The 26,455-nt window shown below is 46.8% G+C and overlaps 8 protein-coding genes and 1 pseudogene across 9 annotated transcripts; 5 read left to right on the top strand and 4 right to left on the bottom strand.

The window, feature by feature from the left end:
- The first annotated feature begins 1,872 nt into the window (after window positions 1-1,872).
- LOC111069345 lies at window positions 1,873-3,079 on the top strand. Its single transcript, XM_022359369.2, has 3 exons — window positions 1,873-1,933; window positions 1,993-2,385; window positions 2,454-3,079. The coding sequence occupies exons 1-3, from the start codon at window positions 1,873-1,875 to the stop codon at window positions 3,068-3,070; spliced, it is 1,071 nt and encodes a 356-aa protein (XP_022215061.2). The 3' UTR covers window positions 3,071-3,079.
- Window positions 3,080-4,406: 1,327 nt separating this feature from the next.
- Window positions 4,407-14,239, top strand: LOC111082034. 2 transcript variants are annotated; one of them, XM_041591609.1, is made up of 4 exons: window positions 4,407-4,490; window positions 4,544-4,939; window positions 5,012-5,223; window positions 13,708-14,239. In XM_041591609.1, the coding sequence occupies exons 1-4, from the start codon at window positions 4,445-4,447 to the stop codon at window positions 14,146-14,148; spliced, it is 1,095 nt and encodes a 364-aa protein (XP_041447543.1). In that variant the 5' UTR covers window positions 4,407-4,444; the 3' UTR covers window positions 14,149-14,239. The 2 variants fall into 2 exon arrangements, with proteins under 2 accessions (XP_041447543.1, XP_041447542.1); XM_041591608.1 differs by lacking the exon at window positions 13,708-14,239 and having other exon boundaries at window positions 5,012-5,755.
- Window positions 5,847-8,898, top strand: LOC111082035. The gene is made up of 4 exons (XM_022378210.2): window positions 5,847-6,598; window positions 7,584-7,679; window positions 7,739-8,131; window positions 8,200-8,898. Exons 2-4 carry the CDS (start codon window positions 7,619-7,621, stop codon window positions 8,814-8,816), a joined length of 1,071 nt encoding a protein of 356 aa, XP_022233902.2. The 5' UTR covers window positions 5,847-6,598; window positions 7,584-7,618; the 3' UTR covers window positions 8,817-8,898.
- LOC111068592 lies at window positions 10,654-13,019 on the bottom strand. The gene is made up of 3 exons (XM_022358179.2): window positions 12,501-13,019; window positions 12,147-12,441; window positions 10,654-12,089 (listed from the first exon to the last, which is right to left on the bottom strand). Exons 1-3 carry the CDS (start codon window positions 13,001-13,003, stop codon window positions 10,851-10,853), a joined length of 2,037 nt encoding a protein of 678 aa, XP_022213871.2. The 5' UTR covers window positions 13,004-13,019; the 3' UTR covers window positions 10,654-10,850.
- Window positions 14,240-14,835: 596 nt separating the features above from the next.
- LOC121403835 lies at window positions 14,836-16,145 on the top strand. Its single transcript, XM_041591758.1, has 3 exons — window positions 14,836-14,931; window positions 14,991-15,381; window positions 15,450-16,145. Exons 1-3 carry the CDS (start codon window positions 14,836-14,838, stop codon window positions 16,064-16,066), a joined length of 1,104 nt encoding a protein of 367 aa, XP_041447692.1. The 3' UTR covers window positions 16,067-16,145.
- Window positions 16,146-16,550: 405 nt separating this feature from the next.
- On the bottom strand, window positions 16,551-17,416 carry LOC121403836. The gene is made up of 4 exons (XM_041591759.1): window positions 17,333-17,416; window positions 16,884-17,279; window positions 16,648-16,811; window positions 16,551-16,562 (listed from the first exon to the last, which is right to left on the bottom strand). The coding sequence occupies exons 1-4, from the start codon at window positions 17,376-17,378 to the stop codon at window positions 16,551-16,553; spliced, it is 618 nt and encodes a 205-aa protein (XP_041447693.1). The 5' UTR covers window positions 17,379-17,416.
- A 1,153-nt stretch (window positions 17,417-18,569) lies between these two features.
- Window positions 18,570-19,845, top strand: LOC121403837 (annotated as a pseudogene).
- A 406-nt stretch (window positions 19,846-20,251) lies between these two features.
- Window positions 20,252-21,117, bottom strand: LOC121403838. The gene is made up of 4 exons (XM_041591760.1): window positions 21,034-21,117; window positions 20,585-20,980; window positions 20,349-20,512; window positions 20,252-20,263 (listed from the first exon to the last, which is right to left on the bottom strand). Exons 1-4 carry the CDS (start codon window positions 21,077-21,079, stop codon window positions 20,252-20,254), a joined length of 618 nt encoding a protein of 205 aa, XP_041447694.1. The 5' UTR covers window positions 21,080-21,117.
- Window positions 21,118-22,410: 1,293 nt separating this feature from the next.
- Window positions 22,411-24,661, bottom strand: LOC111068599. The gene is made up of 3 exons (XM_022358193.2): window positions 24,143-24,661; window positions 23,789-24,083; window positions 22,411-23,733 (listed from the first exon to the last, which is right to left on the bottom strand). The coding sequence occupies exons 1-3, from the start codon at window positions 24,643-24,645 to the stop codon at window positions 22,495-22,497; spliced, it is 2,037 nt and encodes a 678-aa protein (XP_022213885.2). The 5' UTR covers window positions 24,646-24,661; the 3' UTR covers window positions 22,411-22,494.
- Between the last annotated feature and the right edge of the window lie 1,794 nt (window positions 24,662-26,455).

Genomic DNA, 26,455 nt, shown 5'->3' on the forward strand with positions numbered 1-26,455 from the left:
GGCCGCAAATCAATTTTCATAAATCGTAAAAGTTCGCGTGGCAATTTAAAAAGCAACTAAACGCTTTGGATTCATGCCTCATTCAAAATTGACTCCTGCTGCCACTTTTAACGGTCATTCGGTGGGTTCTCATAAATTTCATTCGCGCCAACTGCTCTCGCGACTGCCCCAACCCAGCCGCCGCGTCGTCTCGCTTTTGGGCCATTTAAATTCAAGCTGCGATTGTGAGGACGGTGGGGGAGCGGTGAGAGCGTGGCACTTTTCAATGCGTGCGACTGCAATAAAGCCTGAGCCCATGGCAATTTTGCTTTTGGCCGTGTTGTGGGCTGCGCCTAAAAGTAGACATTAAATAAATTATTCAGCTGGGCATGGCTGCTGCGTTGCCTTTAAATACACACGCCTGCGAAATTGTTTTGTGCGTGTCGAACTGATGGAATACCAAGGAAGTCGCTGCGGAGAACGGGGTGGAGTCTGGAGGCCACTGGGAGCTCATAAAAGTGCAGAATAAATTTAGGCAGCCCGGACATGAGCTGGGCTCTCATAAAATCTAACAGTTGTAATTGTGCTGTAAACACGCAACTCAATGGCATTGTAAATGGCGGTGGACCAGCCACCCACCCTTGCCACCCATTCACCAGGCCCTATCTATGCGTGTATCCCATCGGGAAGCTCGTCTCCGTCTCCGTTTCCACCTCTGCCATCACCCGTCTGCAGTGCGGCACAATTTAATTTATGTTTCGGTTTGTGGTCGGCTTGTTGATTTCGCCGCTTTGCCCCTTTTATTTTTATTGACCATTACATTCCCTACACAGAACCATGGCACACACCACACCACACCACACGATTCGAGTCGCAAATTTTATATGGCATAATTTGGTTCGCTTCTGTGAGCGTACATTAAAAGTGCCCAAATAGCGCAAAATTGCTCGTAAGTTGCGGAAATTGCGTTACGCCTCCATCAGTCCAGGACCAGCTTACAAGCGGAAGGCAGACAAAAGCCTAGCATACTTTGCCGCGCATTAAGCATTCCACAAAATGCACATTAAAATACATGGCCAGTGGCCACTTAGATCCAACGACAAATCCAACGACAATGGCCAGACAATGACAATGACAATGGCCAGCCGACATTAGAAGGCAATCATTCAGTCACTGTCTGGCTCTGCCTTTGATTGTGATTGTGATTCTGATTCTGGCATAATTGTGTCATTATGTGATCTTGAAACAGACCTCTCGAACAGGTACATCATAGTCAGTTGAGTTCGGGTTAAGTCAACCACAGCGACAGGATGCCATTGTGAATTTACATGCCCATTAAGTGCAGTGGCCACATCGATAAAATATGTACTTGAATAAATTGATATGTGCACCATACACATGTGGTCAAATCAATAGCGAAGCTTTAAGTTACATTCCAAAGTAAGAGAGCAGCGCTGTTTACAGCCCAAAATAACAGCCTGTGTCCACTCTCGGCTAACAGTCTGTAGCTGTCGAGAATTCTGCTAGCGCTCTCTGACAGCGCTCCAATGATCGACACGGCTCCCGAGCGGGAGCCACGCTCACGCTCCCGCTCTCGCTGCCCACAGCCGCCGGCAGCTTGCTTCGCTTCCACACCCAAAAAAAGCCATGCACGCGATCGAATAAACACCGAATACACACTGAATACTGCTTCTGCACTGTGGGACCCCTGATGGGGCGTACATAATCCTTAAACAGATATCTTTATATTTATCTTATCTTAATATGTCACTGTATGTACATTGCACTTCAAACCCTTTCAAGAATGGCTTGGTAAGAATGGAGTGGGAAAAGCCCGATAGCTCCGGGAGCCGTATAAATGCCAGTGGCTGAGCCTACCGATCCTCAATCACCATGGAAGCCCAGCAGGTTGTACGATATCTCCTGCTTTGCATCGCCATTGGACTGGGATTGGGTGAGTAGCCTCAAGAAAGGAACTGTTCGACTTGATGCATTATTTCCTTGGCATGACAGTCCTTCAGGCGGAGGCCGACTGCCCACTCTCCCGTGCCATGATTGAGGGCACCAATCGCATATTTTCCAACCGCGATCGCAAGGGAAATTACGCCCTGAAGCGGGTCCAGAGAGTGCAAACTGGCGAGGTGCTTCACATGATCTGCCAGCCAGACGACATCGTCCAGACCACCTGCCAGCCGAACACGAAATTCTCCCGACCGCTGCCGCTGCGATGCAACAACCCCATGGCCGCCAGTGCCACAATCGTCACCGATGCATCCTGTCCGGCCACCATGTACTCCATTGGCTACACGATCAACAACAGACGACTGGAGCTGTATCGCGCCTGCTACGATCGCACCAATGTAAGGGCGATCTTTACGAGACACACGGTGTACGGCAAAACCTTCTGTGAGTATTTTTCCCGTGATATCTCCCGGCTTCTTTGACTCGACAGGATGTCTCTGTTCATCCCACAGACCCGAAGCGTCCCTACGCGGACTTCAGCCTAGATGGAGCCTTGAGTAAGGCGGATGCCAGGACCTTCACCGTCCGCAGTATCTACTATGCATTCAGGCGCATCTTCGGCAACACCCAGACATATATCAGCAATAATCGGGATGTGATCATCAATCGCGGACACCTCACTCCCTCGGCCGACTTCCTCTACGGCGATCAGATGTTCGCCACCTTCAAGTACGTGAATGTGGTGCCGCAGTTAAAGAGCATCAACGAGCGGAACTGGGAGACCATCGAGCGCTGGGTGCGCAACCGCATCCGAGGTGGTGGCTCGCTGATGATCAAGACGGGTCCTGTTGACAATCTCATCCTGCCCAATCGTGCACGGCCACCCGTCCCTCATCGCGTAATCCTGGGAACTGGCACCAAGAACCCCGTGCCCGAGTGGATGTACAAGGTGGTGCGAACTTCCACCAACCAGCCTCTGGCCGTCTTCCTCACGTACAACAACATTTACGCACCACGCCGTCCAAATGCCCCAGCATTTTGCACTAGCGTTCCCTGCCCCATGCCCCTGGTCAACACGGCAGTCGCTGGCTTCACCTACTGCTGCAATGCCACCATTTTCAATCTCTAATATGATCGTGCTTCCACTTATTTTGAATGAAAGCAGTAGCTTTGGTTCCTCCTAAATATCCCAGATAAAATATACTCGATTAAAGCAGCAAAAATGTTTTGATTTTTAATCGATTAGGCAGCGTAAAGTTCTTTCCAAGGAATAGTTTTACCATTCCCTAGTGTTCCTAATCTTTATTTCTCTTGTATTTAAATTTAATTATTTAGTCATTGAGTTGATTAATAATTTGTAGGCCATACAATTTGTCTAATCAGAGATGAAAAAAATGAATTCATTTTCACAGTACTATGAACGAATAGGCAATTTGACATGAACTTTAGTAATAATATATTTAGCTGAAAATTAAAAGGCTGATAAGAATTTGTATGGATAGAGGGACTTTCGTTCGCTCGACTAAATTAAAAAAAAAACAGATGACGGATGTCCCAAAACTCGATGACGAGCCCCGTACCAATGCCAGCAACGATGCTCTCTATGTAGTATGTCCAAAGCATAGACGAGCCAACAGGGCCACCGAAGATTACCTTCTACTGTATCGTGTTGCCGTGCAGCCCCCCCTGAAAGTGACTGCAACCCTTTCGCCAGGATACTGTGCGTCTGTGTAGTCCTTCCCCCCCCCCCACTAATGAATGTTCCGACGAATAGACGAGTGGTTTCAAGTGCGACTTTTTATTTGATTTTTGCTGCTGCACCTTAGATTTAATTTTAGATAGGTTTTTATGAGTGCTGATGACAAAATGCAAGCCACATAAAGTTCATTGGATGCAAGGCAGCTTGAAAAGAATGAAAAGACAAGCCCTTTGTTATTATACGTGCTCCGGCAAAGTAAACACCACAGCCGGAAAACCACTTGGCGATGCCTGATAATAACCGCAGATAAGGGAGGGTAGGAAGAGCCTCAGTACCGCCCGCCCACTCGGCCCGGGGCAAGGACTGTCTTGAACCGCATGTGCACAGCTATCAGCGATGACCTGAGAAATGGGGCGGGCGATGAAAGTTGCAATTTCTGAGCGGCCGCCACACGCACGATGTCATCTGTTGGATTCTTGAAACCAAAAGGTATGGGCAGCAGAATGTAAGATGTAATAGAGAAAAGGTGTTGCCCATTTGAATATAGATCTATTAGATCATCTATCAAGCGATCAGAATGCCAAGTATAGAATTTCCCACTAGTAGGGCAATGAAATTACTCACTTCCACTTAACGCGTAATCAGCAGCTTCATTCTTAAAATAATACAAACAAGTATTCGCAATGCGATAAGGAAAGGTGCGATAAGGAAATTCCCCAACATCTACTGTACGTATAAAGCTACTAAAGTCTGGGCAATCTGCCGAGCGACCATCAGTTGTAGCTCCGAGCTCAAGTTGTGAAGATGAACCACGTGCGGTGTCTCTGTCTAAGTCTCAGTCTGCTTCTTTGTAAGTTATAATATAAATTAATATTTGGTGTTTAAGAGTGATCATCTTTGTAGTACTCGGAAGCGCGCAGGCTGACTGCCAGCTAAATACAAATGAACTAAAGCAGACTAATCGAGTTTTTGCCACTCGCGATGGTTCGAGTTATCAACTGCTGCGCAAGGACTTGCTTCCTAACACTGCAAGTGTGTATTCGATTTGCAATGCCGCTGACATAATACAATCAAGGTGCACTGGAAATAACTTCAGCCCACCACTGGCCACAACTGGTTGTTCTCAACCCATAAGCCCAGTGGTGGAGGCGATCGCCGATTCCAGTTGCCCTCACACCATGTATCGTGTGGGCTATAATGTCAGAAATTTAGTGTTTCTGGAGATCTATAGAAGCTGCTACGATGCTTCGAACGTTAAAGCGCATTTTACCATTTACATGGCCCACACAAGCACCTCGGGTAAGTTTTGTATTCCAGTCAGCAGGGCAGCCATTGGACGAGTAATTTCAACTAATCTACGTCTATGTTTAGAGGCGGATCGTCGAGAGTATTTCACAACTGATCGCATAATCTCTGGAGCAGCTGCGAGCTCGTTTCAGAATCCCAAGATCTATGAAAGATACCAACAACTCCTGGCACCCCAGACATATTTTGTGAAGGGCGAGCTTCTGTACGATCGTGGCCATCTGGTGCCATCCCTCGACTTTGCCTTCGAGGCGAGCCGAGGACAGACCAACAAGTACATCAATTTGATACCACAGTTCAAAACAATCAATCGCGGCAACTGGAAAACCATCGAGAACTGGGTACGCCGACAGCTCTCTCAGGGACGCTACGATGCTCTGAAAGTCTGCACTGGTGTCCTGGGAGTGCTCGAGTTGTACTCGCGAAACGCTGATATTCCAATTTTTCTGCTGGCCAACCCAAACAGGAATCCCGTTCCCAAGTGGATATACAAAATTGTAAGCCACATATCAGGCGCCCACTTTGTTTTCCTCACCTACAACAACGCCCATGCAACCACACGGCCGACTGGACAAGACGTGTCAAACGTTTGCACAGAAGTGCCGTGCTCAAACTCCGGACTCAGTGTACGGGACGAGGGGAGGGCCGGATACACCTTCTGCTGCGACCCGTACGATTTTATTACTAGAAATCTGCCACATTTAACGGGAGTTTGCTGAACCTTAGCATGTGAAAGCTTTTGGAGCCCCCGTTTTGTAATCTAAGTGTGGAACATGGCTAAAAGCTCAAAAATAAAGCTTTTGGTTGGTACGATTGTAGAGTTCTACCCTTACTGGAATTGGGTATTACCAATCTCTGACCACACCCACACACATTGAACGTTCGGTCAAAAAACTACGCCAATTAAATGACACAATATTTCTGTACGTGTAGTCCACATCGGAAAGGTCGTACAATTCTCTTTTCAAGCCATCAGTTTTTGTGGGGGATGTTCTTAAAGTCTGCACCGGTGCCTTCGGTGTGCTCCACCAGTGGAAATCTGCAATCAGTTCAACCATGGCCCTCAACATTATTCCCGTTCCCAAGTGGATGTACTCTCACTGACTTTCACCGAAAACAAAGGATTGGACGACCTGTTCAATGCCCAAACTAAATGGATCTGCGGTGGGCGGGGCAGGAAGGATACACATTCTGCTGCGAGAAATGGGGCTGGCGATGAAAGTTGCAATTTCTGAGCTGCCGCCACAGAATGCCGCACTGTTCAGAGTGAGGACGGCGCTGGCGGGGCAACAGCTCTGTGGGCATTCCAGCCACACCACTGTTAGCAATCCAGCTAGCAAGCTGTTGCCCTCGCTCTCGCTCCTGCTCTCGCTGCCGACAGCCCTCGGCAGGTTTAGCCCCACCGATCTACTTTATTTCGGTTTTTCCACATGCCGGCTTTTGCGCGCGATATATACATACATATTTAACTACAATTAACCCTACGAATAAGAGCCTAAGCCTGTAACCTTGAAGAAATTGGAACTGCCTTGTATTTATCTGTGGGAAATCAACTGTGGAACACATTTGGCAACACATTTGAATATAGATCTATTAGATTATCTATCAAGCGATCAGAACTCCAAGAATACAAAAGCTCCGGGAGCCGTATAAATGCCAGTGGCTGAGCCTACCAATCCACAATCACCATGGAAGCCCAACAGGTTGTACGATATCTGCTGCTTTGCATCGCTGTTCGACTTGATGCATTATTTCCTTGGCTGGTTCAACCCCCAGCGGAGGAGATGTAGAATCTAAATGGAACATGTACAATCTACATGTTAGATGTAGAATATACATTGTAGATGTAGATATCAGATGTAGCAAAAAAATGTAAAATTAAATATTTTTTTTTTAATTCTAAAATTCTAAAAAATCATATGCTCAAAAATGTATATACTGACTGAGTACGGATATAAGTAGAGTCGCGTCCCCAGAAGCGACTCGCACGTTCCTTCTCGTTTTAATTTAATTCTAAGCAATCAACTGTTAGGATTATTTTGGCCACAATTGTATCTGTTTTTCAAATTGCTGGCTTATTTCCTTAGATTTTTCGCATATGAAACCCACTTGGAATGGAGCTTGCAACGCACTCAACTGTGCCACAAAAATATATGCTTTCCAATGTGCATTTGCATGTGAGAGCACAGAATGCAGCGAAATAGTTTTGGCTAAATATTCGGGAAAATAAAATTACATTTGGCTGCCATCAGCAAGAGCCTATAAGTAAGAGGGGAAACCAAAGCCTTAAAGGAAGTGCACACACTTCCATGTTGACCCAGAAAGAGAGGCAGGGAAGTGTTGGCACTGTCAGAGCCGGAAAATGGAAGTACAAATTACTGTGCATATCCGAGTGTGAAATATTTTTAGGGCCAGCCAGGCTAGGGCTAGCCGCACTTCAAGTGCGGAGCACAATGAGAAACAATAAAATGCCGCTTCAGCGCTTTAGGCTCCCCCATGCAAGCGGTCAGAATGTGTTGCCAAAAATAGTCTGTTGTTTCGCCTTCTGGAGCTGAATGCAGAATGCAGACACGTGCCAACGCGCGTGGCCCGGTAAGAATGGAGTGGGAAAAGCCCGATAGCTCCGGGAGTCGTATAAATGCCAGTGGCTGAGCCTACCAATCCACAATCACCATGGAAGCCCAACAGGTTGTACGATATCTGCTGCTTTGCATCGCCATTGGACTGGGATTGGGTGAGTAGCATTAAGAAAGGAACTGTTCGACTTGATGCATTATTTCCTTGGCATGACAGTCCTTCAGGCGGAGGCCGACTGCCCACTCTCCCGTGCCATGATTGAGGGCACCAATCGCATATTTTCCAACCGCGATCGCACGGGAAATTACGCCCTGAAGCGGGTCCAGAGAGTGCAAACTGGCGAGGTGCTTCACATGATCTGCCAGCCGAACGACATCGTCCAGACCACCTGCCAGCGGAACACGAACTTCTCCCGACCGCTGCCGCTGCGATGCAACAACCCCATGGCCGCCAGTGCCACAATCGTCACTGATGCATCCTGTCCGGCCACCATGTACTCCATTGGCTACACGATCAACAACAGACGACTGGAGCTGTATCGCGCCTGCTACGATCGCACCAATGTAAGGGCGATCTTCACGAGACACACGGTGTACGGCAAAACCTTCTGTGAGTATTTTTCCCGTGATATCTCCCGGCTTCTTTGACTCGACAGGATGTCTCTGTTCATCCCACAGACCCGACGCGTCCCTGCGCCGACTTCAGCCGAGATGGAGCCCTGAGTGAGGCGGATGCCAGGACCTTCACCGTCCGCAGTATCTACGATGCCTTCAGGCGCATCTTCGGCAACACCCAGACATATATCCGCAATAATCGGGATGTGATCATCAATCGCGGACACCTCACTCCCTCGGCCGACTTCCTCTACGGCGATCAGATGTGCGCCACCTTCAAGTACGTGAATGTGGTGCCGCAGTTCAAGAGCATCAACGACCGGAACTGGGAGACAATCGAGCGCTGGGTGCGCAACCGCATCCGAGGTGGTGGCTCGCTGATGATCAAGACGGGTGCTGTTGGCAATCTCATCCTGCCCAATCGTGCACGGCCACCCGTCCCTCATCGCGTAATCCTGGGAACTGGCACCAAGAACCCCGTGCCCGAGTGGATGTACAAGGTGGTGCGAACTTCCACCAACCAGCCTCTGGCCGTCTTCCTCACGTACAACAACATTTACGCACCACGCCGTCCAAATGCCCCAGCATTTTGCACTAGCGTTCCCTGCCCCATGCCACTGGTCAACACGGCAGTCGCTGGCTTCACCTACTGCTGCAATGCCACCATTTTCAATCTCTAATATGATCGTGCTTCCACTTATTTTTAATGAAAGCAGTAGCTTTGGTTACTCCTAAATATCCCAGATAAAATATACTCGATTAAAGCAGCAAAAATGTGTTGATTTTTAATCGATTAGGCAGCGTAAAGTTCTTTCCAAGGAATAGTTTTACCATTCCCTAGTGTTCCTAATCTTTATTTCTCTTATATTTAAATTCAACGAGAAGGAACGTGCGAGTCGCTTCTGGGGACGCGAATCTACTTATACCCGTACTCAGTCAGTATATGTATACATTTTTGAGCATATGATTATTTAGAGTTTTAGAATTAAAAAAAAAAAATTTTACATTTTTTAGCTACATCTGTTATCTACATATACAATGTATATTATACATCTAACATGTAGATTGTACATGTACCATTTAGATTCTACATCTCCTCCGCTGGGGGTTGCTCGCGCACTAAACGAGTGAGCGAGCGAGAAAGAGATAGGTAGGGGGTCTTTGGCAGGAGGGGGCGGAAGAACAAACAGAAAACTAATTTCTTCATTCTGGCTATAATTATGATCCGATCTGATTCAGATTTGGCAATCTGGTGGATATGGGCATTTTCTACGTTACTGCGTTTTTAGTTTTATCGTATCATTAAAATTGTGGCTGCCACAGATTTTCGTTCTTTGTGGGGGCGGAAGGGGGCGGGGCGAAATTTTTAAATACACTTGTAGCAGTGTGATATCACATGAGTCTGGAAACCAAATTTGGTTGCCCTAGCTCATATAGTCTCTGAGATCTAGGCGCTCAACAAGACGGACAGACAGACAGACAGACAGACAGACAGACAGACGGTCAGACAGACATGGCTCTATCGACTCGGCTATTGATGCTGATCAAGAATATATATACTTTATGGGGTCGGAAACGTTTCCTTCTCTGCGTTACACACATCCACTTTTACCACAAATCTAATATACCCCTTAACTCCTTTTTGAGTACGGGTATAATTATTTATTTATTATTTATTTTCCTCAAGGAACAAAACCAACTTTTTCTTAAAGATTTGGGGTTTACAAATGGCATCAACCCATATTTTCTTTTTTTTCTATTTAAGAACTTCTTTTTGAAGAATTTTTGAAAACTGTTTTTTTTTTTAAAGCTTTTTTCAGTGGTAGCGTTTGTGGTAAAAGTGGATGTGTGTAACGCAGAGAAGGAAAATTTTCCGACCCCATAAAGTATATATATTCTTGATCAGCATCAATAGCCGAGTCGATATAGGCATGTCTGTCTCTCCGTCTGTCTGTCTGTCCGTCTTGTTGAGCGCCTAGATCTCAGATACTATAAGAGCTAGGGCAACCAAATTTGGTTTCTGGGCTCATGTGATATCACACTGCTACAAGTGTATTTCAAAATTTCGCCCCGCCCCCTTCCGCCCCCACAAAGAACGAAAATCTGTGGCAGCCACAATTTTAATGATACGATAAAACAAAAACGCAGTAACGTAGAAAATGCCCATATCTACCAGATTGCCGAATCTGAATTAGATCGGATTATAATTATAGCCAGAATGAAGAAATTAATTTTCTGTTGGTTCCCCCGACTCCACCAGCCAGAGCCAAACCTGCTACACATTCTCTTTCTCGCTCGCACACACGCCGCGTTCAGTGCGCGAGCAACCCCTAGCGGAGGAGATGTAGAGTCTAAATGGTACATGTATAATATACATGTTAGATGTAGAGTATACATAATATATGTAGATGTATATAACAGATGTAGCACACAAATGTTAAATGTAAAATTTTTTTTTTTTAATTCTAAAATTCTAAAAAATCATAAGCTAAAATATGTATATACTGACTGAGTACGGTTATAAGTAGAGTCGCGTCCCCAGAAGCGACTCGCACGTTCCTTGTCTTGTCAAAATAATATGAGATAAAATCAAATTTTTAATTAGTTAACTGTATCTATTAACAGGGCCATTTAGACAACGCTTGTACAACGGCAACAACAACAACAAAAACGTGGAATGTACGAAGTACTCGTGCGTAAAAGTTTGTGAGAGGCTACTCTTTGAGATTGCTCAGACAAATGCAGTACAATTTGTCCGTTTTGTCGTCGATGCAGGTGGAATCGCCTTCATAGGAATCGAGGCGACTGATGGATGTCACTTCTACCTCCACAGCTTCCGTAATATTGTTGAAGACGACTGTGGCCCGGAAGTCGGCGCTGTTTTGTTTCACCTTGAACATTGTCCGATACACGGCCGTCTCCGCCAGCTGCGAGTCGTGGAAGTTCTGATGGAGGGGGATCTTAGTTTCCGTTTCGTGCACATAGGACAGCGATAAATTGGCGCAAATGGCGCTGAGATTCCTGCCGCTTAGGTATTCGTTGATGCGGTCAATGACCCGAGATGCGATGCGACGTGGCCAGTCGCCGGAGAGTCGCTTGTAGGGCACACAGGTGCAATAGTGCTCCGGTATGCCAGCGTCTTCGCATGACCGCTGCTCGTCCATCGGATAGAACAGCGACTGGCACTTGGGGCAATCGTGGGACTTGGGCAGCGGCCGGCCATCGCCCAACTCGATGATGTGCTTCAGAGTGTTGTGCAGATCATAATTGGAGGTCAGTCGATTCCGATTCAATTCCAGGGCCCGTGCGTACTCGGGATAGTGGGCCCGGAACCAGGGCGGCAGGTAGATGAACATCGCGGGCAGACGCGACTCCAGGAAGCCACTTTCCAAGTACATGATGTCCCCGTAGCGCGAACCGTGATCGGAGAGGAATATCATAATGCTCTGCTCGAAGACGCCGTCAGCCTCGAAGTCCAGCATGTACTGCAGGACGTAGTCCTCCATCTTCGATGGCATTCGGTAGCTGTCGTGGCTGAAACTGTTCGACCAGAACAGCCCCCAAATGGGTTGCTCGTCCACGTACCGCCTGGCGAACTCCTTGCACATGTCGTACGCATAGCTGCTCGTCTCCCGCCGACCAATGCAATACCTCAGCGAGCAATCGGCGCACTTCCAGGTGTCCATTTCCGCCTCGACTGCCTTCTGGAGAGGCCTGAGGTAGTAGTCCGTTGGCTGCTTCTTGAAGCCTGGCTTAACGTAGTTGAAGGTATTCATCCCAGTCTCATCCTCGGCATATGCCGTCAGGTAGCTGGCGTTCTTGAAATACTTCCAGATGAAGGGAATCTCGTCGAGGCAGCCACTGGTTTCCCAATCGCAGACATTTTCCTTGGCTGACTCGGGACTGTAGCCGGCCAGAATGGCCATCAGATTGGGAAATGTGTTGTCGCCTATCTGGAAGTGGCAATTAGATTCTGCAGCCCCAAGCTGGCTTGATCCCCAAGCACTCACCTTGTTGTATCCCTGAAGCTCGTACCATCCCCGGCGAGTGAGAAAGTTGTACACTTTGGGCATGGTGCGCCTCAGATTGATTCTGGATAGACTGTCGATGCCAAACATGATGACGGACGGCTTCCGCTTCGATGGCTCCAGGAAGAGTCCTGGCGGCGGAGCCCGGTACTGGACGAGCGTGTAGGCATCGCTCTGGAGGATGTGAGACGTGTTGTCCGTCCGATGGCAGCCCAATATGAGGCCCGGAACATGCACCGGAACCACATAGTCCTGGGAGAAGTACTTGCGATCGACGCTAGAGACAAGCTTTAGGGTCCAGGGCAGACCAGATATCCATTCACGTGTAGTACATACCTGTCGTAGCCGTCAGACGGACTGCGTTTTATCTCCTGGTAATAGCAGTTGTACTCGATCTCGCTGGAGTTGAGCAGGCGGGAGGCCAGGGTCTCGTTGATGTGCAGCACATAGCGCTGTCGGCTCACATCGTAGATGGGGGTGACCAGGGCGGTGTCGTTGGAGCAGGGCTCGTACTGCATGCGCTCGTACACGGCCATTGTGTCCGCCCCAAAGGGATCCACATACGGTATCTTGCATAGGGAGCTCTCCACGTAGTACAATGGCAACGCAGTCACTTTGCTCACATCGGCATCGCTTGAAGCGGAATGCGAATACAAATCCGAATCATTCGGATCTTCGGAGTCGTCCAGGATCGTTGTCACCGGCTGGAGTGTGGGTGCTTTAAATTTGGGTGATGGAGCATCGCTGTTGCGCTGCTGTGGCAGAAACACAACACAAATCACAAATAGAAAACAGAATACGATCCATTTATGTATTGAACGGAAGGCAGGAGACCCCATGTTGTGCAGAGCAAGAAGCTCGATAGCCTACTGAGTACATGAGTACATGAAGCGGAAGACGGAGCGTGCGATTTGTCTATTCTCAAGTATTTACTATGAATGCACATATGTATGTTGTCAGCCCAGACCCATACCCATTAAATGGCAGACGCTTTGCCACCGGTTGAATATCTTGAGGCTTCCGGTTCTTTTACTTAATTAAGTACATATTAGCAATTATTACAATTAAATTATTAAAAGTTATCAATCAGAGCCTGCTACGGAGGCTTTCTGCAGAAGAGCATCTTGTTCATGAACCTGGCAGAGTTTTTCTAACGAACTTGTCACACACACAATACTAACTGACAAGGATTGATGATCAGCTGGTGGATTGAAGGAAATTATCATTATCTCATAGTTGTACTGTGCCCTTCCTGATACCCTCGCCAAGGGTTGTTAAGTATTGAATATACATAACTGTTAGACATTGCACAATGGGCCAAACTCCTGTTCTTATTTGCATTAAGGGGTATATTAGGTTGGTGCTAAAAATGAATGTGTGCAACGCAGAGAAGGAAACGTCGCTAAAAAAAAAGATAGAGATATTGTTGCAATATGAAACGTTTTGGATAGGTAATGTTAATGGAAATAGTTGCCTTAGCTCGTAAAATTAATTTAAAACCCATTTTTCAAAACTAGTTAGCAGAGGACAGACCAACAAGCACATCAATTTGATACCACAGTTCAAAACAATCAATCGCGGCAACTGGAAAACCATCGAGAACTGGGTACGCCGACAGCTCTCTCAGGGACGCTACGATGCTCTGAAAGTCTGCACTGGTGTCCTGGGAGTGCTCGAGTTGTACTCGCGAAACGCTGATATTCCAATTTTTCTGCTGGCCAACCCAAACAGGAATCCCGTTCCCAAGTGGATATACAAAATTGTAAGCCACATATCAGGCGCCCACTTTGTTTTCCTCACCTACAACAACGCCCATGCAACCACACGGCCGACTGGACAAGACGTGTCAAACGTTTGCACAGAAGTGCCGTGCTCAAACTCCGGACTCAGTGTACGGGACGAGGGGAGGGCCGGATACACCTTCTGCTGCGACCCGTACGATTTTATTACTAGAAATCTGCCACATTTAACGGGAGTTTGCTGAACCTTAGCATGTGAAAGCTTTTGGAGCCCCCGTTTTGTAATCTAAGTGTGGAACATGGCTAAAAGCTCAAAAATAAAGCTTTTGGTTGGTACGATTGTAGAGTTCTACCCTTACTGGAATTGGGTATTACCAATCTCTGACCACACCCACACACATTGAACGTTCGGTCAAAAAACTACGCCAATTAAATGACACAATATTTCTGTACGTGTAGTCCACATCGGAAAGGTCGTACAATTCTCTTTTCAAGCCATCAGTTTTTGTGGGGGATGTTCTTAAAGTCTGCACCGGTGCCTTCGGTGTGCTCCACCAGTGGAAATCTGCAATCAGTTCAACCATGGCCCTCAACATTATTCCCGTTCCCAAGTGGATGTACTCTCACTGACTCTCACCGAAAACAAAGGATTGGACGACCTGTTCAATGCCCAAACTAAATGGATCTGCGGTGGGCGGGGCAGGAAGGATACACATTCTGCTGCGAGAAATGGGGCCGGCGATGAAAGTTGCAATTTCTGAGCTGCTGCCACACGCACGATGTCATCTGTTGGATTCTTGAAACCAAAAGGTATGGGCAGCAGAATGTAAGATGTAAAGAGAAAAGGTGTTGCCCATTTGATTATAGATCTATTAGATCATCTATCAAGCGATCAGAATTCCAAGAATACAAAAGCTCCGGGAGCCGTATAAATGCCAGTGGCTGAGCCTACCAATCCACAATCACCATGGAAGCCCAACAGGTTGTACGATATCTGCTGCTTTGCATCGCCATTGGACTGGGATTGGGTGAGTAGCATTAAGAAAGGAACTGTTCGACTTGATGCATTATTTCCTTGGCATGATAGTCCTTCAGGCGGAGGCTTCAGGCACTCTCCCGTGCCATGATTGAGGGCACCAATCGCATATGTGCCAACCGTGATACCAGGGGAAACTACGCCCTGAGGCGGGTCCAGAGAGTGCAAACTGGCGAGGTGCTTCACATGATCTGCCAGCCGGACGACATCGTCCAGACCACCTGCCAGCCGAACACGAAATTCTCCCGACCGCTGTCGCTGCGATGCAACAACCCCATGGGCGCCAGTGCCACAATCGTCACTGATGCATCCTGTCCGGCCACCATGTACTCCATTGGCTACACGATCAACAACAAACGACTGGAGCTGTATCGCGCCTGCTACGATCGCACCAATGTAAGTGCGATCTTCACGAGACACACGGTGTACGGCAAAACCTTCTGTGAGTATTTTTCCCGTGATATCTCCCGGCTTCTTTGACTCGACAGGATGTCTCTGTTCATCCCACAGACCCGACGCGGCCCTACGCGAACTTCAGCCCGGATGGAGCCTTGAGTGAGGCGGATGCCAGGACCTTCACCGTCCGCAGTATCTACGATGCCTTCAGGCGCATCTTCGGCAACACCCAGACATATATCCGCAATAATCGGGATGAGATCATCAATCGCGGACACCTCACTCCCTCGGCCGACTTCCTCTTCGACGATCAGATGTGCGCCACCTGCAAGTACGTGAATGTGGTGCCGCAGTTCAAGAGCATCAACGACCGGAACTGGGAGACTATCGAGCGCTGGGTGCGCAACCGCATCCGAGGTGGTGGCTCGCTGATGATCAAGACGGGTGCTGTTGGCAATCTCATCCTGCCCAATCGTGCACGGCCCCCCGTCCCTCATCGCGTAATCCTGGGAACTGGCACCAAGAACCCCGTGCCCGAGTGGATGTACAAGGTGGTGCGAACTTCCACCAACCAGCCTCTGGCCGTCTTCCTCACGTACAACAACATTTACGCACCACGCCGTCCAAATGCCCCAGCATTTTGCACTAGCGTTCCCTGCCCCATGCCCCTGGTCAACACGGCAGTCGCTGGCTTCACCTACTGCTGCAATGCCACCATTTTCAATCTCTAATATGATCGTGCTTCCACTTATTTTTAATGAAAGCAGTAGCTTTGGTTACTCCTAAATATCCCAGATAAAATATACTCGATTAAAGCAGCAAAAATGTTTTGATTTTTAATCGATTAGGCAGCGTAAAGATCTTTCCAAGGAATAGTTTTACCATTCCCTAGTGTTCCTAATCTTTATTTCTCTTGTATTTAAATTTAATTATTTACTTATTTATTTATTATTTATTTTCCTCAAGGAACAAAACCAACTTTTTCTTAAAGATTTGGGGCTTACAAATGGCATCAACCCATATTTTCTTTTTTTTCTATGGAAGAACTTCTTTTTGAAGAATTTTTGAAAACTGTTTTTTTTTTTAAAGCTTTTTTCAGTGGTAGCGTTTCTTTTTTTCACATAACTTTAGTATCTTACGACTGGTTGTAAGGAATTTGCTATTTTTAAATATAATTTAAACATCTAGAAGTGAAGCTCAAACACTTTTGTGATTTCAGCTTACCGTCTGGGAAATATAAAGCATTGAAATGCAAAAATGATGATTTTGTTGCGGTATTTTTTGCCTCGAAGGCAAAGTCGAGGGATGGCACCAGATGGCTACGATCGTACAGATCGTACGATTCGCCCTTGACAAAATATGTCTGGGGTGCCAGGAGTTGATGGTATCTTTCATAGATCTTGGGATTCTGAAACGAGCTCGCAGCTGCTCCAGAGATTATGCGATCAGTTGTGAAATACTCTCGACGATCCGCCTCTAAACATAGACGTAGATTAGTTGAAATTACTCGTCCAATGGCTGCCCTGCTGACTGGAATACAAAACTTACCCGAGGTGCTTGTGTGGGCCATGTAAATGGTAAAATGCGCTTTAACGTTCGAAGCATCGTAGCAGCTTCTATAGATCTCCAGAAACACTAAATTTCTGACATTATAGCCCACACGATACATGGTGTGAGGGCAACTGGAATCGGCGATCGCCTCCACCACTGGGCTTATGGGTTGAGAACAACCAGTTGTGGCCAGTGGTGGGCTGAAGTTATTTCCAGTGCACCTTGATTGTATTATGTCAGCGGCATTGCAAATCGAATACACACTTGCAGTGTTAGGAAGCAAGTCCTTGCACAGCAGTTGATAACTCGAACCATCGCGAGTGGCAAAAACTCGATTAGTCTGCTTTAGTTCATTTGTATTTAGCTGGCAGTCAGCCTGCGCGCTTCCGAGTACTACAAAGATGATCACTCTTAAACACCAAATATTAATTTATATTATAACTTACAAAGAAGCAGACTGAGACTTAGACAGAGACACCGCACGTGGTTCATCTTCACAACTTGAGCTCGGAGCTACAACTGATGGTCGCTCGGCAGATTGCCCAGGCTCTAGTACAGAGGCCGGCAGCGTCGTATGCACTGTGCATAGGAAAAAATTTCGGGCAGCGCAGTCGGCACACGTACAGTGTAAAGACTTCGTGTGGTTTCGTTATTCTGCGCTTCTGACGTAGCGGCAGACAAAATTCTGCCTCACTGACGTAGCGGCAGAGAAACATGCTTCGGGCTATGCACAAACGGCTTCATATTCTGCTCGCTTGCCTCAGCGGCAGAGAAGCATTTGTGTGCCCTATGCACAATTATTATAATTATAAAGTTTATACGTACAGCAAATGTTGCGGAATTTCCATACCGCACTGAGGTCTCTCTTTTGCGATTTTGTATTATGACGCTGCTGTGGAATGTGGAATGGAATGAGTAATTTAATTGTATTAATTATATTCCAATGGGCAACACCTTTTCTTTTTTTCTAAGTGTGGAACATGGCTAAAAGCTCAAAAATAAAGCTTTTGGTTGGTACGATTGTAGAGTTCTACCCTTACTGGAATTGGGTATTACCAATCTCTGACCACACCCACACACATTGAACGTTCGGTCAAAAAACTACGCCAATTAAATGACACAATATTTCTGTACGTGTAGTCCACATCGGAAAGGTCGTACAATTCTCTTTTCAAGCCATCAGTTTTTGTGGGGGATGTTCTTAAAGTCTGCACCGGTGCCTTCGGTGTGCTCCACCAGTGGAAATCTGCAATCAGTTCAACCATGGCCCTCAACATTATTCCCGTTCCCAAGTGGATGTACTCTCACTGACTCTCACCGAAAACAAAGGATTGGACGACCTGTTCAATGCCCAAACTAAATGGATCTGCGGTGGGCGGGGCAGGAAGGATACACATTCTGCTGCGAGAAATGGGGCCGGCGATGAAAGTTGCAATTTCTGAGCTGCTGCCACACGCACGATGTCATCTGTTGGATTCTTGAAACCAAAAGGTATGGGCAGCAGAATGTAAGATGTAAAGAGAAAAGGTGTTGCCCATTTGATTATAGATCTATTAGATCATCTACCAAGCGATCAGAATTCCAAGAATACAAAAGCTCCGGGAGCCGTATAAATGCCAGTGTAGGCTCAGCCACTGGCATTTATACGGCTCCCGGAGCTTTTGTATTCAATCCACAATCACCATGGAAGCCCAACAGGTTGTACGATATCTGCTGCTTTGCATCGCCATTGGACTGGGATTGGGTGAGTAGCATTAAGAAAGGAACTGTTCGACTTGATGCATTATTTCCTTGGCATGATAGTCCTTCAGGCGGAGGCCGACTGCCCACTTTCCCGTGCCATGATTGAGGGCACCAATCGCATATGTGCCAACCGTGATACCAGGGGAAACTACGCCCTGAGGCGGGTCCAGAGAGTGCAAACTGGCGAGGTGCTTCACATGATCTGCCAGCCGGACGACATCGTCCAGACCACCTGCCAGCCGAACACGAAATTCTCCCGACCGCTGTCGCTGCGATGCAACAACCCCATGGGCGCCAGTGCCACAATCGTCACTGATGCATCCTGTCCGGCCACCATGTACTCCATTGGCTACACGATCAACAACAAACGACTGGAGCTGTATCGCGCCTGCTACGATCGCACCAATGTAAGTGCGATCTTCACGAGACACACGGTGTACGGCAAAACCTTCTGTGAGTATTTTTCCCGTGATATCTCCCGGCTTCTTTGACTCGACAGGATGTCTCTGTTCATCCCACAGACCCGACGCGGCCCTACGCGAACTTCAGCCCGGATGGAGCCTTGAGTGAGGCGGATGCCAGGACCTTCACCGTCCGCAGTATCTACGATGCCTTCAGGCGCATCTTCGGCAACACCCAGACATATATCCGCAATAATCGGGATGAGATCATCAATCGCGGACACCTCACTCCCTCGGCCGACTTCCTCTTCGACGATCAGATGTGCGCCACCTGCAAGTACGTGAATGTGGTGCCGCAGTTCAAGAGCATCAACGACCGGAACTGGGAGACTATCGAGCGCTGGGTGCGCAACCGCATCCGAGGTGGTGGCTCGCTGATGATCAAGACGGGTGCTGTTGGCAATCTCATCCTGCCCAATCGTGCACGGCCCCCGTCCCTCATCGCGTAATCCTGGGAACTGGCACCAAGAACCCCGTGCCCGAGTGGATGTACAAGGTGGTGCGAACTTCCACCAACCAGCCTCTGGCCGTCTTCCTCACGTACAACAACATTTACGCACCACGCCGTCCAAATGCCCCAGCATTTTGCACTAGCGTTCCCTGCCCCATGCCCCTGGTCAACACGGCAGTCGCTGGCTTCACCTACTGCTGCAATGCCACCATTTTCAATCTCTAATATGATCGTGCTTCCACTTATTTTTAATGAAAGCAGTAGCTTTGGTTACTCCTAAATATCCCAGATAAAATATACTCGATTAAAGCAGCAAAAATGTTTTGATTTTTAATCGATTAGGCAGCGTAAAGATCTTTCCAAGGAATAGTTTTACCATTCCCTAGTGTTCCTAATCTTTATTTCTCTTGTATTTAAATTTAATTATTTACTTATTTATTTATTATTTATTTTCCTCAAGGAACAAAACCAACTTTTTCTTAAAGATTTGGGGCTTACAAATGGCATCAACCCATATTTTTTTTTTTTTTCTATGGAAGAACTTCTTTTTGAAGAATTTTTGAAAACTGTTTTTTTTTTTAAAGCTTTTTTCAGTGGTAGCGTTTCTTTTTTTCACATAACTTTAGTATCTTACGACTGGTTGTAAGGAATTTGCTATTTTTAAATATAATTTAAACATCTAGAAGTGAAGCTCAAACACTTTTGTGATTTCAGCTTACCGTCTGGGAAATATAAAGCATTGAAATGCAAAAATGATGATTTTGTTGCGGTATTTTTTGCCTCGAAGGCAAAGTCGAGGGATGGCACCAGATGGCTACGATCGTACAGATCGTACGATTCGCCCTTGACAAAATATGTCTGGGGTGCCAGGAGTTGATGGTATCTTTCATAGATCTTGGGATTCTGAAACGAGCTCGCAGCTGCTCCAGAGATTATGCGATCAGTTGTGAAATACTCTCGACGATCCGCCTCTAAACATAGACGTAGATTAGTTGAAATTACTCGTCCAATGGCTGCCCTGCTGACTGGAATACAAAACTTACCCGAGGTGCTTGTGTGGGCCATGTAAATGGTAAAATGCGCTTTAACGTTCGAAGCATCGTAGCAGCTTCTATAGATCTCCAGAAACACTAAATTTCTGACATTATAGCCCACACGATACATGGTGTGAGGGCAACTGGAATCGGCGATCGCCTCCACCACTGGGCTTATGGGTTGAGAACAACCAGTTGTGGCCAGTGGTGGGCTGAAGTTATTTCCAGTGCACCTTGATTGTATTATGTCAGCGGCATTGCAAATCGAATACACACTTGCAGTGTTAGGAAGCAAGTCCTTGCGCAGCAGTTGATAACTCGAACCATCGCGAGTGGCAAAAACTCGATTAGTCTGCTTTAGTTCATTTGTATTTAGCTGGCAGTCAGCCTGCGCGCTTCCGAGTACTACAAAGATGATCACTCTTAAACACCAAATATTAATTTATATTATAACTTACAAAGAAGCAGACTGAGACTTAGACAGAGACACCGCACGTGGTTCATCTTCACAACTTGAGCTCGGAGCTACAACTGATGGTCGCTCGGCAGATTGCCCAGGCTCTAGTACAGAGGCCGGCAGCGTCGTATGCACTGTGCATAGGAAAAAATTTCGGGCAGCGCAGTCGGCACACGTACAGTGTAAAGACTTCGTGTGGTTTCGTTATTCTGCGCTTCTGACGTAGCGGCAGACAAAATTCTGCCTCACTGACGTAGCGGCAGAGAAACATGCTTCGGGCTATGCACAAACGGCTTCATATTCTGCTCGCTTGCCTCAGCGGCAGAGAAGCATTTGTGTGCCCTATGCACAATTATTATAATTATAAAGTTTATACGTACAGCAAATGTTGCGGAATTTCCATACCGCACTGAGGTCTCTCTTTTGCGATTTTGTATTATGACGCTGCTGTGGAATGTGGAATGGAATGAGTAATTTAATTGCCCTAGTGGGCATGATGATCTAATAGATCTATATTCCAATGGGCAACACCTTTTCTGTTATACATCTTTACATTCTACTGCCCATACCTTTTGGACCCATACTTTTTGGACCCCATAAAGTATATATATTCTTGATCAGCATCAATAGCCGAGTCGATATAGCCATGTCTATCTGTCCGTCTGTCTGTCCGTCTGTCTGTCTGTCTGTCTGTCTGTCTGTCCGTCTTGTTGAGCGCCTAGATCTCAGAGACTATAAGAGCTAGGGCAACCAAATTTGGTTTCTAAGTTCATGTGATATCACACTGCTACAAGTGTATTTCAAAATTTCGCCCCGCCCCCTTCCGCCCCCACAAAGGACGAAAATCTGTGGCAGGCACATTTTTAAAGATACGATAAAACTAAAAACGCAGTATCGCAGAGAATGCCCATATCTACCAGATTGCCGAATCTGAATTAGATCGGATCATAATTATAGCCAGAATGAAGAAATTAATTTTCTGTTGGTTCCCCCGACTCCACCAGCCAGAGCCAAACCTGCTACACATTCTCTTTCTCGCTCGCACACTCGCCGCGTTCAGGGCGCGAGCAACCCCTAGCGGAGGAGATGTAGAATCTAAATGGTACATGTATAATATACATGTTAGATGTAGAATATACATAATATATGTAGATGTATATAACAGATGTAGCAAACAAATGTTAAATGTAAAATTTTTTTTTTTTAATTCTAAAATTCTAAAAAATCATAAGCTAAAATATGTACATATATACTGACTGAGTACGGTTATAAGTAGAGTCGCGTCCCCAGAAGCGACTCGCACGTTCCTTGTCTTGTCAAAATAATATGAGATAAAATCAAATTTTTAATTAGTTAACTGTATCTATTAATAGGGCCATTTAGACAACGCTTGTACAACGGCAACAACAACAACAAAAACGTGGAATGTACGAAGTACTCGTGCGTAAAAGTTTGTGAGAGGCTACTCTTTGAGATTGCTCAGACAAATGCAGTACAATTTGTCCGTTTTGTCGTCGATGCAGGTGGAATCGCCTTCATAGGAATCGAGGCGACTGATGGATGTCACTTCTACCTCCACAGCTTCCGTAATATTGTTGAAGACGACTGTGGCCCGGAAGTCGGCGCTGTTTTGTTTCACCTTGAACATTGTCCGATACACGGCCGTCTCCGCCAGCTGCGAGTCGTGGAAGTTCTGATGGAGGGGGATCTTAATTTCCGTTTCGTGCACATAGGACAGCGATAAATTGGCGCAAATGGCGCTGAGATTCCTGCCGCTTAGGTATTCGTTGATGCGGTCAATGACCCGAGATGCGATGCGACGTGGCCAGTCGCCGGAGAGTCGCTTGTAGGGCACACAGGTGCAATAGTGCTCCGGTATGCCAGCGTCTTCGCATGTCCGCTGCTCGTCCATCGGATAGAACAGCGACTGGCACTTGGGGCAATCGTGGGACTTGGGCAGCGGCCGGCCATCGCCCAACTCGATGATGTGCTTCAGAGTGTTGTGCAGATCATAATTGGAGGTCAGTCGATTCCGATTCAATTCCAGGGCCCGTGCGTACTCGGGATAGTGGGCCCGGAACCAGGGCGGCAGGTAGATGAACATCGCGGGCAGACGCGACTCCAGGAAGCCACTTTCCAAGTACATGATGTCCCCGTAGCGCGAACCGTGATCGGAGAGGAATATCACAATGCTCTGCTCGAAGACGCCGTCAGCCTCGAAGTCCAGCATGTACTGCAGGACGTAGTCCTCCATCTTCGATGGCATTCGGTAGCTGTCGTGGCTGAAACTGTTCGACCAGAACAGCCCCCAAATGGGTTGCTCGTCCACGTACCGCCTGGCGAACTCCTTGCACATGTCGTACGCATAGCTGCTCGTCTCCCGCCGACCAATGCAATACCTCAGCGAGCAATCGGCGCACTTCCAGGTGTCCATTTCCGCCTCGACTGCCTTCTGGAGAGGCCTGAGGTAGTAGTCCGTTGGCTGCTCCTTGAAGCCTGGCATCAAGTAGCTGAAGGTATTTATCCAAGTCTCGTCCTCGGCATATGCCGTCAGGTAGCTGGCGTTCTTGAAATACTTCCAGATGAAGGGAATCTCGTCGAGGCAGCCACTGGTTTTCCAATCGCAGACATTTTCCTTGGCTGACTCGGGACTGTAGCCGGCCAGAATGGCCATCAGATTGGGAAACGTGTTGTCGCCTATCTGGAAGTGGCAATTAGCTGCTGTGTTGGGGCTGGCTTGATCTCCAAGCACTCACCTTGTTGTATCCCTGTAGCTCGTACCATCCCCGGCGAGTGAGAAAGTTGTACACTTTGGGCATGGTGCGCCTCAGATTGATTCTGGATAGACTGTCGATGCCAAACATGATGACGGACGGCTTCCGCTTCGATGGCTCCAGGGAGAGTCCTGGCGGCGGAGCCCGGTACTGGACGAGCGTGTAGGCATCGCTCTGGAGGATGTGCGACGTGTTGTCCGTCCGATGACAGCCCAATATGAGGCCCTGAACATGCACCGGAACCACATAGTCCTGGGAGAAGTACTTGCGATCGACGCTAGAGACAAGCTTTAGGGTCCAGGGCAGACCAGATATCCATTCACGTGTAGTACATACCTGTCGTAGCCGTCAGACGGACTGCGTTTTATCTCCTGGTAATAGCAGTTGTACTCGATCTCGCTGGAGTTGAGCAGGCGGGAGGCCAGGGTCTCGTTGATGTGCAGCACATAGCGCTGTCGGCTCACATCGTAGATGGGGGTGACCAGGGCGGTGTCGTTGGAGCAGGGCTCGTACTGCATGCGCTCGTACACGGCCATTGTGTCCGCCCCAAAGGGATCCACATACGGTATCTTGCATAGGGAGCTCTCCACGTAGTACAATGGCAACGCAGTCACTTTGCTCACATCGGCATCGCTTGAAGCGGAATGCGAATACAAATCCGAATCATTCGGATCTTCGGAGTCGTCCAGGATCGTTGTCACCGGCTGGAGTGTGGGTGCTTTAAATTTGGGTGATGGAGCATCGCTGTTGCGCTGCTGTGGCAGAAACACAACACAAATCACAAATAGAAAACAGAATACGATCCATTTATGTATTGAACGGAAGGCAGGAGACCCCATGTTGTGCAGAGCAAGAAGCTCGATAGCCTACTGAGTACATGAGTACATGAAGCGGAAGACGGAGCGTGCGATTTGTCTATTCTCAAGTATTTACTATGTATGTATGTACGTAATCGTCTATGTATCTCCGTTGTCAACCCAGACCCATACCCATTAACTGGCAGACGCTTTGCCACCTGTTGAATATCGTGAGGCTTCCGGTTCTTTTACTTAATTAAGTGCATATTAGCAATTATTACACGAAATGGCAAACCAATCAATGGTCTTATCAAGCAACGCCCACGCGTCGTGCTGTTATCGCGGTGCGATAGGCAAAAGTTATCAATCAGAGCCTGCTACGGAGGCTTTCTGCAGAAGAGCATCTTGTTCATGAACCTGGCAGAGTTTTTCTAACGAACTTGTCACACACACAATACTAACTGACAAGGATTGATGATCAGCTGGTGGATTGAAGGAAATTATCATTATCTCATAGTTGTGCTGTGCCCTTCCTGATACCCTCGCCAAGGGTATTCAAGTATTGAATAGAACTGTTTTTTTTTTGCGGTAAGGGGTATATTAGATTGGTGGTAAAAATGAATGTGTGCAACGCAGAGAAGGAAACGTCACTTAAAAAAAAACTAGAGATATTGGGGTAATATGAAACGTTTTGGATAGGTAATGATAATGGAAATAGTTGCTTTAGCTCGTAAAATTAATGGCATGTAGGTACATACATATTTACATATGTATATCGTTACACTGCTTGCTCACGAGGGCAACGCTGCCAAATAAATCATTTATGTGTCGGTCTGTCTATTTCCCAGTGAACATCGAAACTAAGAACATTCAATCGTGCCGAATGGCAGTCTCAATAGTTGTGGCAAGATCATTTTGCAGGTAACACGAGCCCACTGTTGAAAAGTGTCAAAATCAACTTTGCATATGTTATGTAATAGTTTCGGATATTCGGGTCATCGACTCGACCAAGTATGACACATTGGTGTGATCTTTTTTAATTTTTGTATTTACTATTTATATATCTGCTTTGGTTTTTTTATATGGCCTAGGATCTCAACTAAACAACGCATCCATTTTGGGGTAAATCTGAATTTGTATAGTTAAAACGTTCGCGCCAACTCTCGTCGTCCGCATTGGTATTTTTCAGTATTTATTACACGCCATATTTTCATACATAATTGCGATTGTTACATATGTAGATATTGCATGTAAAAACTGAATCTCGAAAGCGAATAAGGTACCACTCCAAGGGCTGGAAACATTAATGTTTCATGAAAATCCGGGGCCCACTGCTGAAGAGAAAAAAATTCCAGGCTTGGCACTTTTAAAACCAAAACATTCTTAAATGTTCGCGTGCACTAAAGCGTTGGCATTTCTCAGTATTTAGTCGGTCTATTTACGGTATATTTTTGCGGTGTTTTGTGCTCATTCTTTAAATGCAAAAATGAGTAGGGAGAGCGTAAATTGCTCTCTTTCGACTCTCCATCATTTGCATACATAATTGGCATTGTTACATGTATATGATTTTTTTTATATTCAGCTAATATAGCGCGCCACAGACTTGAAACGCAAAACTTAATCGGGAAAGCAAATAGGCTACCCTAGCAGTTAAATTAATGGATAAAAGCCTTTTTGTCATTTTACTTCCATCAAAGCTAGAACTGACGGGAAAAAGCTGATTTGGCAACACTGGTGTGAAACACAGTGTCGCCGTCTTTTCGCGACCCTGTTTAGGTCACACACCTTGCATTTGTTTTGTATTTTCCGTATATGTTTAGTATTTTCCAGTATTTTTTTTGTCAAACGATTT

The sequence above is a fragment of the Drosophila obscura genome, unplaced genomic scaffold (genome assembly GCF_018151105.1).
Source record: "Drosophila obscura isolate BZ-5 IFL unplaced genomic scaffold, ASM1815110v1 contig_150, whole genome shotgun sequence".
NCBI classification, from domain to species: Eukaryota; Metazoa; Arthropoda; class Insecta; order Diptera; family Drosophilidae; genus Drosophila; species Drosophila obscura.